The sequence below is a fragment of the Chrysemys picta genome, chromosome 1 (genome assembly GCF_011386835.1).
Source record: "Chrysemys picta bellii isolate R12L10 chromosome 1, ASM1138683v2, whole genome shotgun sequence".
Classification (NCBI taxonomy): domain Eukaryota; kingdom Metazoa; phylum Chordata; order Testudines; family Emydidae; genus Chrysemys; species Chrysemys picta.
Window position 1 is genome coordinate 55,691,493 of NC_088791.1, and position 17,705 is coordinate 55,709,197.

The following is a 17,705-nucleotide window of genomic DNA, read 5'->3' on the forward strand; positions in this document are numbered from 1 at the left end:
TATAAATGATATAGGAAGCATGTACTTAAACCTTTCTGGGATGAGGTTAGACACAAAATATCAGAATACATAGTATTAAGAAGCACACCTTCACATAACCCATATATGTATGTATGATCTTAATAATCATTGTACAATGTTTAAGTTTTTATTATAGGTGCGGTGTCAGACAGTAAATATTCATTTAATATAGTTTCCAAAGAAAGGTCATTATGCAAAGTTTTAATTGCAGCTAAAACTAAACCAAACCAAAAAAACCCTGAAACCAACTGCTGCTCAGAATTGAAATTACAGACTAGGTTACAACTATGAGCAGCATTAGAAGACACATTTTTCATGACAAGTGACAATTTGGATGCAATAGAGTCACAATATACTGAAATAAACATGCAGTATAAACTGCAATACCATTAAAAAGTTATATAAAACAGGTGCTACAACCAATAAACATTTTTTTCCCCTCCAGCATACTTTGCACTTACATTGTGCCTTTCACCTAAGGATGACAAACTTCTCTACAAACATTGATCAACCCACACACCACCACTGTACAAATAGGTATGTTTTTAAATCCTGTTACAGAAAAGATATTTTAAAAAGGCACAGAGAGGTTAAGAGACTTCTGTATCTATGTCCCCATCTATCTTTTGTTCCTTTAAAAGTACAAAAGCAAATACTGATAATAAAAAAAATAATGTATATAAAGACAGAACTGTCTTGTTCTTATAAGAACTAACAGCTTCTGATGTATTTTATCATAACCAAATATTAACAGCTTTCACAACTTCTTTTAATTTTTATTATATTCTGATCTTTAGTCCTAGTAGAAAGTGCATGTATGTCACTGTGGCCCTAGTCCTACAAGCAACCTTGTATGGGGATGACCTCTATTTGTACTGGGTCCCATATGGAGGAGTCCTGCTGACTTCAAAAAGAACCCCGTGCGGGCCAGGGGATTCCATTACATGGAAAATCTTGCGGGATCAGGATGCATATTTGTACCCATGTTGTAATCCTATTAGCATTTTATATTAGAAAATAGTGAATTGATCATCTTTATCTTCTGACCAGAGTCTACAAATGCACAGATGTGGAATTTCCACAGATCCAAGGAATTGCCACTAAACGCAAGTCTTCATGATATGGGCAGAAATCAGTAGATTTCAGAAAAAAAATAAAAATACATTAAAAATATTTAGATTAAGACATTAGAAAGTAAAACGATTAATACTTTTGTTCATGTAGTGATAAAGATGGCAAACAGTTGATAATTCAATCTTGCCACAGTTTCTCACTCAAACCAATACTGATGTCATTAAGGGGCAGGATCTGATGGAAGTCAGCTTCCAGGTAAAAGGGCAGAAATTTAAAGCTTCCATCTCATGCTGTTTATTCCATTTTGAACAGTCTATTTAATTAAACCTTAACTGCATGCGCTTTTGCACAATCTAATCTTTTTTAAAAAGTGGAAACAAAATTACATTTTTATTGGCCTTAGCTCATGATTCAAGCTAAAGGTGTATTATTTTTTAAATTAAAGTTTTAGTTTCTGATGTGATTTAAAAGATGACCTATGTCCTGAAATCTTAAAAGGAACTTGGAAAAGTTTGTAAAGGTTTTTCTGCTCTCTCATTGATTTTTTTTTTTTTTGAATAATGAGAAAATGGCTGACTATGCAGGGAAACTATGAAACTGACTAAACACGAAGGGCCTGATCCTGCAACGTACTGAGTGCCTTCAACTCGCAGAGGCTTTAATGGTTGTTGAAGATGCTCAGTACCTCCGAGTCCTTTTGCAGGAAAAACAAGCTCAAAAGAGCTGTCAAGCATAAAACCATACTGAAATAAAAATAAATGTCACCCCTCTCCCCCCCCCCGCCCCACACACACACAATCTCATAGATCAACTTTTCAGCTATAATGGTCTTAAGTGTAGTAAATACAAAATTTCCGGATAATGTTATTTTCAAGTTGAAGGTGTCCCTTTTAGTCAATTTTACTAGGCACTCAATTTTTCCCAACTACTCTAATAATGTTCTCTTAGTTTCTCAAAACTAAAAATTCAAAATTCTTTTATATCTCTTTTCCCATTAAGACAGACTATATCAGACTTACCTACCTATTTTGCAAGTTCTTTGGGGGCAAGAGCTGTATCTATGCAGGTTTTTGTACAGCACCTAGCACAACAGCATATTGATCCTCACTGGGTGCTACTGCAATATTAAATAAAAGTTATTACAAAACTAGCTACTTTTTTCAAACTTCACTAGAGACCTTCGGTGAATCCTGGCACCTCTGAAGTCAATGGAAGTTTTGCCCTCAACTTCAATGAGAGCAAAATATCACCCCTCAACTTTAACTCTATGGAAAGTGAATTTGCAGCTTCTACTTAAAATTATCATTTCTTCTGGACTGAAGCAGTGCAGAATGTTGACAACTAATATACAAATTAAGAAGTATTCAAAACCTTTTCAAAATTGGCTCTAAAACTGTGGTCCACAGAACATTTGCAATGGACCTCACATGGTGATGGCTCTCCTTATTTCTATCCACTAAGTCATACTGAAAGAAGCTATAATTACATTAAATACCTTCTTAAGATTGCTTTCTATATAAGCAATTGTTTTCATTGCCACAGGGATGTAATTGAATCACCAATGGGAGAAGAGGTGGTCTGCAGATTGTGATGGGTGGGGCAGTGGCCTATGACCAATCTCTCTACAAAGATGTAGCCCACAATATACAAATGTTTGAGAACCCCAAATATATGAAACTATGTTTCCCTTTCAATGTTACATAAACATTGCTGCTAATGACGACACACAGCCATCTTCCGAGTAACTAGTCTTCCATAGTTCAACATTAGGACAGTGCATGATAAGAGTATCTTCAACATTTATTAATTTACTTAACTAATCCAAATGATTTTCTTCCCTTTTTATTCTCATTACCATCACTTCCATTGTATGCCATATTGCTTAGGACAAGTCGTATTGCTTATGCAAATTATACAACAGTCCTGACAATGCAAACAATGGAAACAGTGGCCTGAATGGTGCTATGGAACTCTGAGTAGACCAAACCCATATGCCGAATACATACAAATTGCATTGTTGCACTCTATTTACTACACTTAAAAAATTAATAATAATCTAACCTCCAAATGACCCCGGATTTCCAATGACTGATTTCCAGTACCTTAAGATTCCTAGCTATTTTGTTGTGTGAAGTATTTACTTGGAATTTATCCATTTACTACATTTCTAGCAATTCTGTATTTCTATAAAGCTGATTCAATTAGAATAGATGTACAGGCCCCATATGGTTTTATCAGTCACTGTATAAATGTGCGTAAAACTACCCCTTGAGGCAGTGTTCCTATTTAATCATTCCCTTAAAGCACATACTGCCCTATTTTCCAGATGGCATTTAACAGATGAGGCCAGCAAGCATCCTGCAGGGGACTGGTACGCTGCATAACAGTCCATCCTGAGAAAGAAATATCTATTTCATCAGCTTTAGAAACCCATTCATGGATGTATTTAAAAAAAAAAAGCAGCAACCTAATGTTCTTTAGCTGTGTTACAGAAAGTATTTTAACTTCTCATATACTGGTATTACAACTGATCCCCCCCCCCCCCCCCGGTATGCAGCAAAGTGATGTTTATTTCAAATATGTTTTCTAGCTAGAAAGAAATGTAGGTTCACATAATAAATATTGGAATACACTTGTTACAAAAAAGTAACTGAAAGGAGTACAGATCTCAGCCAGCTACTATTTATTAGAAAACAATAGGCGAAATGGAAGGGGGAGTAGAAGGGTCAGAAAGCTCAGTTTCCTTCACAACATCCCCTTAGGAGAAAGCCTTTGGGAGTCTGCAGAGCAGGCAGCTGGTATAGACTCCCAGATCTGTGGGATTCATGGGAACATGACCTCTCCTCCCCCCCCCGCCCCCGTTTATCTGCAAAGGCACAGTTACTATTGCTCAAAGCAGGGTTAATACTGGGTATAAATATCCATCGCTTTCCTGGAGAGGAAGGAGAGGGAAAGTGGACAATACAGCTTTTTCTTCAGCTCACAGTGGGGAGTTTACAGAAGCCCAGGAGAAGATGATGCCACAGAAGCAGCACTCAACTTCTCTGTTCCTCTCCTCACGCAAGCAGATACAAGCTCTTCTGTTCAGAAAGCATAAGGGGGCAATCTGACCCTATATTTGTAAGCAGCAGTTTGTTGAACCAGTCAAGCTGACCTTTTATCTATTTTTTAGAGTTGGTAGTTCTACTTTTTAAATGAACGATAGATTAAGATGCTCTTTTTCCACTAGGGAAAAAGAAATCAATTTGTGTGTTCTAATTATGGCAGAGCTAAGCACTATGGAATAGCCAAGTTTAAGGACAAGTCATTGCTTTCAGATGAAAGCCAGAAGGATGGAGGAGGTTTCTAGCTGATGGTGGCCCTTCCCCAAACCTTTCAAAAAAATAATAATGCAAGCTGGTCAAGTTTCCCTTTAGAAGATGGTACCAATATCATCTCTGTCTTATCTAAATTAATCTTGACTCAGGTATTCATTCAAATCTCTATATCTTTCAGACCATGCAACAGCAAGATAGCTAAAGAAGAGGAGACTGGTGGCACTAACACCAAATTTATTAACCCCACTTGCACACATTTAAAAAAAATAACTAAATTATATTAACACACACTATTTAGGTGAAAGAATGAAGGACAACAGAAGAGCCAGAATCATTAGAATGCTCATTAGGACCCATAGCAGTCCTCCTAGAAGCACCCCAGGAGTAAACACCCAAATTTTCTTTTTTTTTTTTTTAAATGCACTTCAATACCAAAGTGACAGATGCCTTACAAGTAGCTAAGATCGATCAACAGGATTCAGCACAACCCTGACCTGGAAGAGAACATAAAATCGTCACCCATAAAGTCTGCATATGACAAAAGATTAGGGTGTGGTAAATAATTGAGAGAAATAATATCAGGCCAGTAATATAGAGTGATGTGGATTGCTTGGTAAGCTGGGCGCAAGTAAACAACATGCATTTTAATACAGCTAAATGTAAATGTATTCATTTAGGACCAAAGAACATAAGCCATACTTATAAGATGGGGGACTCTATCCTGGAAAGCAGTGACTCTGAAAAAGATTTGGGGGTCATGGTGAATAATCAGCTGAATATGAATTCCCAGTGCAATGCTGGGGCCAAAAGGGCTAATGTGATCCTTGGATGCGAAAGAGGGAAATCTTGAGAAGAAGTAGAGGTTATTTTACCTCTGTATTTTGTGGAGAGCTCGGTGCTGGAATAGTGTGTCCAGTTCTGGTGTCCACAATTCAAGAAGGATGCTGATAAACTGGAGAGTGTTCAGAGAAGAGCCACGAGAATGATTAAAGAATTAGACAACACACCTTATAATAATGACTCAAGGATCTCAATCTATTTAGCTTAAAGAAAAAGGTTAAGGGGTGACTTGATTATAGTCTATAAGTACTTAAATGGGGAACAAATATTTGATAATGGTCTCTTCAATCTTGCAAACAAATGTCTAATGGCTGGAAGATGAGGCTAGACAAATTCAGCCTGGAAATAAGGCATATATTTTTAACAGAAAAAGTAATTAACCACTGGAACAATTTACTAAGGGATATGATGGATTCTCAATTTTTAAATCAAGATTGTTTTTTTAAGATATGTTCTAGTTCAAAAAAGATTATTTTGAGGAAGTTCTCTGGCTCTGTCTTATACAGAGGTCAGACTGTCAATAGATGATCATAATGGTCTCTTCTGGCCCTGGAGTCTGAATCCCTAGGAGTCTATGAATCCCTCCTATGCAGTACATCCTCAGACCTTTTTCTTTCACCTCCCCAAACCCTTTCAACTATGCCTATGTTATCCAGCATACATTTGCATCAGATGTGCCCTTCAGGAAACACATCTACCAACGGTGTAAAAGGAGGGTTGAACAACACTTGAAGTACTGGGATCTAGAAGGCCAAGAACAGCAATAAGTAGAGGTTTTCCAATAGCTCTGACTTCATCAGTTCCAGTGACAATAGGAAGGGGGAGAAAAGGCCTTTCCCTTGACAGAGTGCGAAGTAAACCCTGATTCCTATTTCTTTATCATCATAGTTCATGTTCTCGCAGAAAGTCAAGGTGTCAGAGAAAGTTACTAGAGCTGTCAAGCGATTAAAAAAATTAATCACTCTCTTAAACAATACTAGAATACCATTTAAATATTTTTGGATGTTTTCTACATTTTCCAAATATATTGATTTCAATTACAACACAGAATACAAAGTGTAAAGTGTTCACTTCATATTTATTTTTGATTACAAATATTTTCACAGTAAAAAACAAAAATAGTATTTTTCAATTCACCTAATACAAGTACTGTAGTGAAATAACTATCATGAAAGTTGAACTTACTAATGTAGAATTATGATAAAAAAAACCTGCATTCAAAAATAAAACAATGTAAAACTTTAGCACTTACAAGTCCACTCAGTCCTACTTCAGCCAATCAAGTTTGGTTACAATTTGCAGGAGATAAAGTTGCCCGCTTCTTGTTTACAATTTCACCTGAGAGAACAGGAGTTCACATGGCACTGTTCTAGCCAGTGTCACAAGATATTTACGTGCCAGATGCACTAAAGATTCATATGTCCCTTCATGCTTCAACCACCATTCCAGAGGACATGCGTCCATGCTGATGACGAGTTTTGCTCAATAACGATCAAAAGCAGAGTGGACCAACATATGTTCATTTTCATCATCTGAGTCAGATGCCACCAGCAGGTTGATTTCCTTTTTTTTGGTGGTTCGGGATCTATAGTTTCCTCATCAGAGTGTTGCTCTTTTAAGTCTTCTGAAAGCATGCTCCACACCTCGTCCCTCTCAGATTTTGGACGGCACTTCAGATTCTTAAACCTTGGGTTGAGTGCTGTAGCTATCTTTAGAAATCTCCGATTGGTACCGTCTTTGCATTTTGTCAAATCTGCTGTGAAAGTGTTCTTAAAATAAACAACATGTGCTGGGTCATCATCCAAGACTGCTATAACATGAAATATATGGCAGAATGCGGGTAAAAAAGAACAGGAGACATATTCTCCCCCAAGGAGTTCCGTAACAAATTTAATTAATGCACTATTTTTTTTAAACAAGCATCATCAGCATAGAAGCATGTCCTCTGGACTGGTGGCTGAAACATGAAGGGGCATGCAAAAGTTTAGCATATCTGGCATGTAAATACTTTGCAACGCCAGCTACAAAAGTGCCATGTGAATGCCTGTTCTCGCTTTCAGGTGCCATTGCAAATAAGAAGCAGGCAGCAGTATCTCCCATAAATGTAAACAAACTTGTTTGTCTTAGCAATTGGCTGAACAAGAAATAGGACTGAGTGGACTTCTAGGCTCTAAAGTTTTACATTGTTTTGTTTTTGATGTAATAAAAAAAATCTACATTTGTAAGTTACACCTTCACCATAAAGAGATTGCACTACAGTATTTGTATGTGGTGAATTTAAAAGTACTATTTCGTAGAACAGAATATCAGGGTTGGAAGGAACCTCAGGAGGTCATCTAGTCCAACCCCCTGCTCAAAGCAGGACCAATCCCCAACTATTTTGTTTGCCCCATATCCCTAAATGTCCCCCTCAAGGATTGAACTCACAACCCTGGCTTTAGCAGGCCAATGCTCAAACAATTTCTTTTATCATTTTTACAGTGCAAATATCTGTAATAAAAAGTAATAATATAAAGTGAGCACTGTACACTTTGTATTTTGTGTTGCAATAGAAATCAATATATTTGAAAATGTAGAAAAACATCCAAAAATATTTAATAAATTTCAATTGGTATTCTATTGTTTAATAGTGCAATTAATCAAGATTACATTTTCTGAGTTAATCGCATGAGTTAACTGCGACTAATCGACAGCCCTAAAAGTTACCTAAGCTTCACTTCAAGCTCCTCAACACAAAGCTGGCTGTCAATAAAACCAATATATTCTGTGACTTGATCTCAGATGAAATCTCTAATTTAGTTTGCATCAACCAGACATAGTTGTATGACATAGCTCATGTACTACTGGAACAACTTTAAATTTAAATTCAAATGAAATGCTTGTTTGGTTTTTTACAGACACAGGAGAAATCAGGAAATGGTTACATAAAACAGTCAAAATATCAGGTTCAGATTTTTTGAAAAACAACATTTTGCAAAAGAACATGGGTTGAAATTTATCAGTTAGGTTTAAAATATCAAATACATTTAACACTAAGAGCTAATTCTGAAAAACAGGCTATAAATATTCTTCAAACGCACTACTTCAAGTCTGCTCTTCTGTTTATCAGCTAATTATGACCTCTTCTTCCCATACAAACTGCTCCTAACAGTGTTCAAAATAAAGATGGCACCCCATCATGACACAAGAACTCCATTTCATTTGACTACTTGTGCAAAAAATAAAGCTTTCTGAAACTCAAAGTTCATTACGTTTTTGATAAAAATTTTAAAAAATCAGCACTGTGATGCACAGCTTTAACAAAGGTCATATAAACCTTAAAAGAGTCCAATTCAGTATTTCTGACTCCTAATGATTACGTATAGAAAGTGAGGAAGCAATTTACTTACGACATACTCAGCTCTTCCTCATAATAATTTCATATTAAAGACCAATGGCATAAGCAGTCATATACATTACAATGTCTTTGTAAATTTGTTTTCACTCTCAACACTTGCAAATATTTCTTTTTCAAAAACTGCCATATGTACATTCAAATGCATGCCCTTTTGGCTCTTCAATACATTAAGCTTGATTCAGTCCTGAATTTGGTAAAATCAGCATAGCAGCCAATTCTCCCCCTCCCCCAAAATACAAATCTGAGTATTGGAATACAAAAGATCAGTCCTTAATAAGCTGCTGTAACCTAGACGTGTTAAAACTCAGATATGCTAGATATGCTCTGACCATCAGCACTGAGAGGTACTGCATTTCAAAAGAAATAAACATAGCAGATTTGGTTAAATGTAACTCATTTGTAACTGTAAATATCCAGATGGCACATGACCAAACATATTTCACATGTTTTATGAAGAAAAATGACCCTGATAACCAACTAAAAAAAGCATTTTATTTATAATTTCTCAATGCATATTAAGTCACATGAGAGTTTCAAATGGAAATCTATATCTCACATTTACAAGTTTACCAGGAACAGCCCAGTCTTTTTTAAAATACATGCAGAAAACTAGTGGCCCAGATCACAGAATCTCTGCTATAGCCAAGAAATGCAGAACAAATATCTAGGGGGAAGGGGTTCGAAGGTGGCTTTTGAGCATCTTGTTTCCTAGCCCAGTTGTGCACCATTGTCAGTCTCCTGGTATAACTCAGCGAGGTCTTTTGCGTTCCTCAAAATCAGGCTGGGTGGAAGGGGCAATCCTATAACTGAGATAAGCAGAGCATAAGGATACTCCAGCCGCGCCCCCTTTTTTCCCATCATATTCCCATTTCAGCAGTGGAGTGTGGTGAGGCTGCATCTCTATGCCTCTAGAAGCTTCCCTGAAACTGGGGTGATCCTCAAATACCTGTCTACATCTCTTGCATTACTGGTGTACAGTAGAACCTGAAAGTTATGAACACCTCAGCAACAGTGGTTGTTCATAACTCTGAAATGTTCATAACTCTAAACAAAACGTTATGGTTGTTCTTTCAAAGTTTACAACTGAACATTAACTTAATACAGCTTTGAAACTTTCAGCAGAAGAAAAATGCTGCTTTTAACCATCTTAATTTAAATGAAACAAGCACATAAACAGTTTCCTTGTCTTGTCAAGTCTTTTTTTTAAACTTTCCCTTTATTTTTAGTTTATGTTTCACACAGCACTGTACTGTACAGTATTTGCCTTTTTTTTTGTCTTTGCTGCCTGATTGCGCACTTCCTGTTCCAAATGAGGTGTACGGTTGACTAGTCAGTTCATAACTCTGAGATTCTACTGTAGTGTAAAGCAGGTGGCCCAATATGTTTATTAAAGAGTGCTACATTTTATAAAATGTCAGAATCCACACAAAAAAACCCAAATCCATTTTTTTGGGGGTTTGTATAGCTTTGCACCAATTTGCCGTTTAGAAGCCAGATGAAATTTTTACTAAATTCAAAGCAAGCAATACAAGTAATTTAAAGATCAATTTATGAATAATAAGCCCCAAATCATAACTTCAGAAATATAATTCAAGAAACCATAACTATTTAACTTTATATATCAGTGGTTTTCAATCTTTTTTTCATTTGTGGCCCCCTAAAAAATTTCATATGAAGGTGCAAAACCCTTTGGAAAGCTTAGGCATAGTAGGGGCCCGCAGACCATGGCTTGGGGGGGGGGGGGGGGGGGGAACATTCTTATATAGCAATTCTGCTGTTCTTATATTCCTAAAGAATACTATTTGAAATTATATTAATAAAAGTGGGTTTTAGATTTCCACCTATTTAGTTAGTTTGACATACCATTTAATTTTGTTAAATCTAAAGAAAGCCACCTATTAAACGAAAAGCCTCTTTAATTACATTTTAAAAACTATGTTAAAAGAATGTTGTTTAGTTTACACAGTTAAGCACCTGAAAGTTAGGAAAAGCCAGATTTACAGTTGCCCATGTAACCTTAATTCTGCCCCCTTGTGTGTTTATCCTGTGCAATGAATGAAACAGGGATAGAAAGGGAGGGTGGGCAGCAGTGGGGGACGTAGCATGTAATCAATTAAAAGCATAACTAAGGTTGCATGAGCAACCTTACATCTTGCCTTTTTAAACTTTTGAGCACTTGACTTTGCAACCCAAACAACATTATTTTAACATACTTTGGGTCATACAATTTCCTAGGGAGTTTATTTGTTTTCAAAAGGAAAAAAGGTAAACAAAAATTCTATTAGGTACAACTCTAACAAGTCCTTCATCAAGCATCTTCAGCAGGGTTGGAACCCTGAACATTTAGCATTCCAGCATAGACGTCTATCACTTGAACTACAGGCCTAACTACTTTAGCTTTCAGCAGAAGACTTACTACAAAGCATGTGAGTGGAGGAAGATGAAGATGGGCTTCAGGGATCATGTGCTGGGTTCACGGGTGGTCAGGGTAACCCAGCTCAGTTCTCTTTCCCTCTCTCCTACCCCCACCCAAAGTTAGGAGGACACCTGCCCCACAATTAGGTAGGTATAGGAGGGAGGTGGAACAGGCATCTACTCTCAGGGATCCCACTTCAGTGTCCACCACTGCTTTGGGAGTGATGTGGGCCTGGTATTATAGAATGTTTTCATGTTCTGTTATTTTGGCATGGTGCCACAATTTTCCTTAACAATGCAAGTGACAGAAAGTAATGATTTTCAGCTCTTTATATCTCAGCAAAATCTGAGCAAAATTTCATGGGACAAATAAAAAAAGGCACTTAATCTAACTGTAGGGCTCTCCCCTGCTACATTTCAAAGGCTTGGTACAAGCAACAGAGGTTTCAGAGCTTCTCAAGAGAGATCATAAGAATCTTTTATAATGGAAAGTATTAGGCAACCTAAATATAGAGATCACTACCAGTTCCTTCTATAAAGAAATATCTTAGGGCTCTACTGAATTTCAGTGAGAGATTTGGCTGCATAAGGCATGATGAATATTACAGCATCTTTCATCCAGAAAGTTCCCAAAATGTTTTACAAATGACAGAGAAATCACTTCACTCTGCTTTGAAATGCAGTTTCCTATGCGGTGGAACGCAATAACTTAGCACCCAGCAACTACAAACAACATAGGTTAGAAAGTAAATAAAAATACTGTATCTATCTACAGGAAGAATTTAGGTCATGAGTGAAGTTACCCAAAATGGAATCCAGCTTTACTGTCCAAAGTAATGGGATTTTTAACTTAAAACAAAGGTCTTGACTGTATGTCTTATCCAAATGGCAGTATATTGAAGCCTGGCACCATGCTAGGGCACTGATTTAGTGTTAACAAAAAGAAAAGAGTGCGCTACCTAATGAATCACATCACTTCCTGCAGCATCCAGGATTTCTCTGGGAGGTCTCCAGTCCAAATACTGCCCAGTTTAACCATGTAAGATGAAAACCCACATTTAAATTGTTTTTACTTATCTTTTTATAAAATCATAATCAATGCCTATCTATTAGCATGGGAGGGGAGGGATAGCTCAGGGGTTTGAACATTGGCCTGCTAAACCCAGGGTTGTGAGTTCAATCCTTGAGGGAGCCACTTAGGGATCTGGGGCAAAAATCAGTACTTGGTCCTGCTAGTGAAGGCAGGGGGCTGGACTCGATGACCTTTCAGGGTCCTTTCCAGCTCTATGAGATAATAATATATGGAGATATACCTATTATTATAAAAAAGTCAAACTTTGTGGAAATGTAAAAAAAATTCCATTATTTGACAGTGAAAAGATTGAAAATATTTATTATATTGTATTAATAGCATGCACTTAATATTGGAACAATGAAAATTCAAGTATCTCATTTTCAGCTGTTCTCCAGTGGCTTTCAAAAATACAACATTCACGGTCTGTAGTTGTCTGCATTTTTTTCTCTGCAATTCTGAGTAAACTTAACAAGTCACCGGGACCAGATGGCATTCACCCAAAAGTTCTGAAAGAACTCAAATGTGAAATTGCGGAACTACTAACTTTGGTTTGTAACCTGTCCTTTAAATCGGCTTCTGTACCCAATGACTGGAAGATAGCTAATGTAACGCCAATATTTAAAAAGGGGTCTAGAGGTGATCCTGGCAATTACAGACCGGTAAGTCTAACGTCAGTACCGGGCAAATTAGTTGAAACAATAGTAAAGAATAAAATTGTCAGACACATAGAAGAAAATGAATTGTTGGGCAAAAGTCAACATGGTTTCTGTAAAGGGAAATCGTGTCTTACTAATCTATTAGAGTTCTTTGAAGGGGTCAACAAACATGTGAACAAGGGGGATCAAGTGGACATAGTGTACTTAGATTTCCAGAAAGCCTTTGACAAGATCCCTCACCAAAGGATCTTACGTAACTTAAGTTGTCATGGGATAAGAGGGAAGATTCTGTCATGGATTGAGAACTGGTTATAAGACAGGGAATAAAGGGTAGGAATAAATGGTAAATTTTCAGAATGGAGAGGAATAACTAGTGGTGTTCCCAAGGGTCAGTCCTAGAACCAATCCTATTCAACTTATTCATAAATGATCTGGAGAAAGGGGTAAATAGTGAGGTGGCAAAGTTTGCAGATGATATTAAACTGCTCAAGATGGTTAAGACCAAAGCAGATTGTGAAGAACTTCAAAAAGATCTCACAAAACTAAGTGATTGGGCAACAAAATGGCAAATGAAATTTAATGTGGATAAATGTAAAGTAATGCACATTGGGAAAAATAACCCCAACTATACATACAATATGATGGGGGCTAATTTAGTTACAACTAATCAGGAAAAAGATCTTGGAGTCATCGTGGATAGTTCTCTGAGATGTCCACGTAGTGTGCAGTGGCAGTCAAAAAAGCAAACAGGATGTTAGGAATCATTAAAAAGGGGATAGAGAATATCTTATTGCCCTTATATAAATCCATGGTATGCCCACATCTTGAATACTGCGTACCGATATGGTCTCCTCATCTCAAAAAAGATATACTGGCATTAGAAAAGGTTCAGAGAAGGGCAACTAAAATGATTAGGGGTTTGGAACAGGTCCCATATGAGGAGAGGTTAAAGAGGCTAGGACTTTTCAGCTTGGAAAAGAGGAGACTAAGGGGGGATATAATAGAAGTATATAAAATCATGAGTGATGTGGAGAAAGTGAATAAGGAAAAATTATTTACTTGTTTCCATAATATAAGAATTAGGGGCCACCAAATGAAATCAATGGGCAGCAGGTTTAAAACAAATAAAAGGAAGTTCTTCTTCACACAGCACACAGTCAACTTGTGGAACTCCTTACCTGAGGAGATTGTGAAGGCTAGGACTATAACAGGGTTTAAAAGAAAACTGGATAAATTCATGGAGGTTAAGTCCATTAATGGCTATTAGCCAGGATGAGTAAGAAAGGGTGTCCCTAGCCTCTGTTTGTCAGAGGGTGAAGATGGATGGCAGGAGAGAGATCACTTGATCATTACCTGTTAGGTTCACTCCCTCTGCGGCACCTGGCATTGGCCACTGTCGGTAGACAGGATACTGGGGTGGATGGAACTTTGGTCTGACCCAGTACGGCTATTCTTATGTTCTTAAAAGGCTACAGAATTCATCCACACTGTCTGTCTCTCTCTCTCTTTCTCTCTCTCTCTCTCTCTCACAAAAGTGTTATTTGGGAGTGTCTAGTCTTCCCTCTGATTAAAAACATTTTTTTTGTTTGCACTACCTGGAACACATTTTCAGAAGGTCCTCACTCTAGCCTCTAAGGCTCCTATAATTGGATCCATACATGGAGCCTAATGAAGTTCTTCATGGGCACAGGCATCCACTAGCACAAATCCAAATGCAGGATTAGGGCTTAATTTGTGCACACAAATGTAACTGAACATGTGAATCAACTATCTGTACATATGACTGGCATGTGTAAATCCAGGACTTTGCACACATGGTGCTGTAAACAAAACTTAGAAGGCTGGTTTTGAAAATATGACTAAGTTTTATGGCAAGAAATCCATATGTCTAGTCAGTTACACGTTTGGTTTAGGTTTTCAAGTGGGGGAACAAAAATCCATGAATCTACTGAAACCCTCCATATCAGAACATCACTGAACAAGGAAAAACAAAATTAGGGTTTTTTTCTTTTTAAAATACCATAGAATACAGCAATGGTTTCCCACAGCTGCCTCTCTAGCCAATGCCACCTGTAGATTCTAATACTTTTCTCCCAAATGATTTTTTTAGTGTAATAAAACACTATTTTAATTGGCTTTGAGTCCTTAATGAAGTCTAGGAGAAGGTGTCATCTTCACTTGTATTAAACTTGTTGGGGAAATTTTGCTTTCACTCTTCTGGCATTGTAACTTTTTATGGATGCTGTCTGACTATTAAGACGTATGTCTGCAGTGCTGTTGTACTCATGTTGGTCCCAAGGTAGTAGAAACACAAGGTGGTTGAGGTAATCCTTATAGGACCAAGTTCTGTGGGTGAAAGAGACAAGCTGTGGCGCTTAGCCCGAGCTCTTGTTCAGGTTTTTGAAGCTTGTCTCTTTCATCAACAGAAGTTGGTCCAGTAAAAGATATTACCTCACCCACCTTGCTTCTATTAAAGATTTATAGCTTATTAAATTCTCTGAAAACTGACGAAGTGACTTAAGCAGAAAGCCAGTCTCATTTTAATTTAAAAGTTAGCTTTGAAAAAATACTTAAAAATACATTATGGTTTTCCCACCCACCCCCCCAAAATATCCTGAAATTATTTTACTGAATTCTACACAGTTTTGTATTCTAACATTGATTTACCATAAATTCATTGCAAAATTCATATTCAATATTGTTATGGTTTATGTCTGGAATGAAGTTCTTATAACTCTTGAGAATACTGCGACTTCTATGGCCACAAACTTCTTTTGCTAGCAAGTTTAACTGATAAGGTATGATAGTAATAATAATAAAACCTCATTAAATAAGTATTTTCTTATGCTAATAGGCAAAGGACTCTACAATTGCACTCTTGTTGGTTTTACAGAATTATCCATCCTCTAGTGCATGTTCTAAACCAGGAGTAATCAATAGGTGGACCGTGGGCCAAATCTGGACCACCAAACGCTTTTGAACAGACACCAAAATATTTTTATTTTCTTATTGTCATTATTGGGGCGGGGGGGGGGTTATTATTATTTCCTCTGAGTCTGGACCTTGACTATATCTTGATTAGGAAATGTGGACCTTGACAAAAAATAATAGACTATCTCTGTTCTAACCTATAATATTAAAACTATACAGACGTGTTGGATCCAAATAATTCCCAGCATGCTTTCTGAAGGAGTTTTAAAAAAAAAAAAAAAGGTTGTTCTAGGAAGTCACTGATTTTCAGACTGACTGTATAACAAAACTCAGCTAATTTATATTTCTTTTGTAAAATTAATAGGGGCAATCACCTCTGTAGAGAAATGGAATCTCAAAGGTGGGGTTGAAAATAAACAGAACAGTTCTTTAATGTAAGAGATAAAATAAACAAAATTTAGGGTTTTTTGTTTAGGGTTTTTAAGGAAACAATTAGGCTACTGCAAAAAGAAAAAATACTAATACAGGCAAATGCGTTAGGTAAAATAGCATAAAGGTGACCCACACCTGTCTTTCTTTCAATTAAAAAAATAGTTTAACACATTGTACTTTGTACAAATAGTTTTATACATTAAAACTTGAAAATAATTATCTCATGCTGCACGGAATTATTTTCATAATTAGGTGAATATACTCCATAGGCATTATATAAAAAATGTAACATTGCATACGCTATTTTAGTACAACATACAAAAGGAAACCTGCTTGGATACTACTACACATTAATCAAAGCACAACAAGATGTTAGTCAAGCCCAGGGAGCTCCTTGCAATGAAGGGAGCTCACCTCTTCTTCCCTTCCAGATGATTTCAGAGCTGAATCAGCTAGTGTCTGGACAAGTATTCTGTTAATTTTATAAAGGAAAATGCCTCTTAGCTGGCAGAGCCAAAGGGTTAAATGACTCTGGGATCAAACGCTGCAGCATTTCTGGTCCCTGTCCCTGCAGCCCGCGGGCGACAGAGTCCCCAATAAATCTGACCTAGTTCCTACTGCAGCAGGCGGCTCACTGGCATGCCGGGGCTGCTGCGAGCTGCTCGCCGGCGGCCGGGCCGGGGTGGCCGGACACTCACCGGGTGGAGGTGCCCTTCCTCACATCGCACATCATGCACTTGAAGGCCTCGGCGCTGTTCCGGAAGGTGCACACGCTGCAGTCCCAGTAGCCCTCGTCCGAGGAGGGTTTCGGCTGCCGCTTCGGCCTGCAACACACACAACGAGGGGAGGGACAAAACAGGCAGGGCGGTGGGTCAGGCCCGGCTCTCAGCCCGGCCCGACCGCCCCCGCTGCAGCCCGGCTCCCACGGCCGCCATGGCCGCTGCACGGCGGAGCCGGCTCTCCGCCGCCGCCGCTGCTCCCGGCGCAGGGTCGGGCCCGGCCAGGAGGCGCCGCTAATCCAGGGCGCGGGCGCTGCCGGCGCCAGGCCCCCGCGCCGCCCTTACCTGGTCGGGCTCTTCTTGTCTCCCATGCCGGCTGCAGACGCGACCCCGGCCCGGCCCTTTGTGTGTTTGTAAATAAGGAGGAGCGCGGGGGGCCCTGGCTCGAGCGGGGAGGAGGAGCCGCCGCCGCAACCTCCAGCTGTCGGGGAAACTCCGGCTCCCGCTGCCGCCCGCCGCCCCTCCTCCCTCACGTGTCCCCCCGCCGCCAACCAGCGGCCGCCCGCAGCCCTCCGAGCCCCAGGCAGCGCGAGGCGGCAGGTTCGCATCTGCTGGCGGCGCCGGGCGGCCGGAGGGGCGCGGGGACGCGGCTGCGGTGAGCAGGCGGCAGCCAGGGGAGGCGGACGGAGAGCTGAGGCGACTAGGGCAGCCCGGCCCCCTCACCCCACACAGCGCTGGCTGTCGGGGTCGCCCTTTCACGGCCAGCGCCCGGGAGGCAGGTGGCAGGGAGATGGAAACTCGTGCGTGTGCTGGGCCAGCAAACCCCCC

General features: G+C 39.0%; 1 protein-coding gene across 1 annotated transcript in view; it reads right to left on the bottom strand.

The window, feature by feature from the left end:
• Positions 1-17,429, bottom strand: part of YAF2 (YY1 associated factor 2) — a 50,955-nt gene extending 33,526 nt beyond the window's left edge. The window contains exons 1-2 of the mRNA XM_008162503.4: positions 17,223-17,429; positions 16,857-16,982 (exon numbers count right to left, since the gene is read on the bottom strand). Of these exons, the coding sequence (XP_008160725.1) occupies positions 16,857-16,982; positions 17,223-17,248 (152 nt within the window). The 5' untranslated portion in view covers positions 17,249-17,429. The remainder of the gene's footprint in view (positions 1-16,856; positions 16,983-17,222) is intronic.
• Between the last annotated feature and the right edge of the window lie 276 nt (positions 17,430-17,705).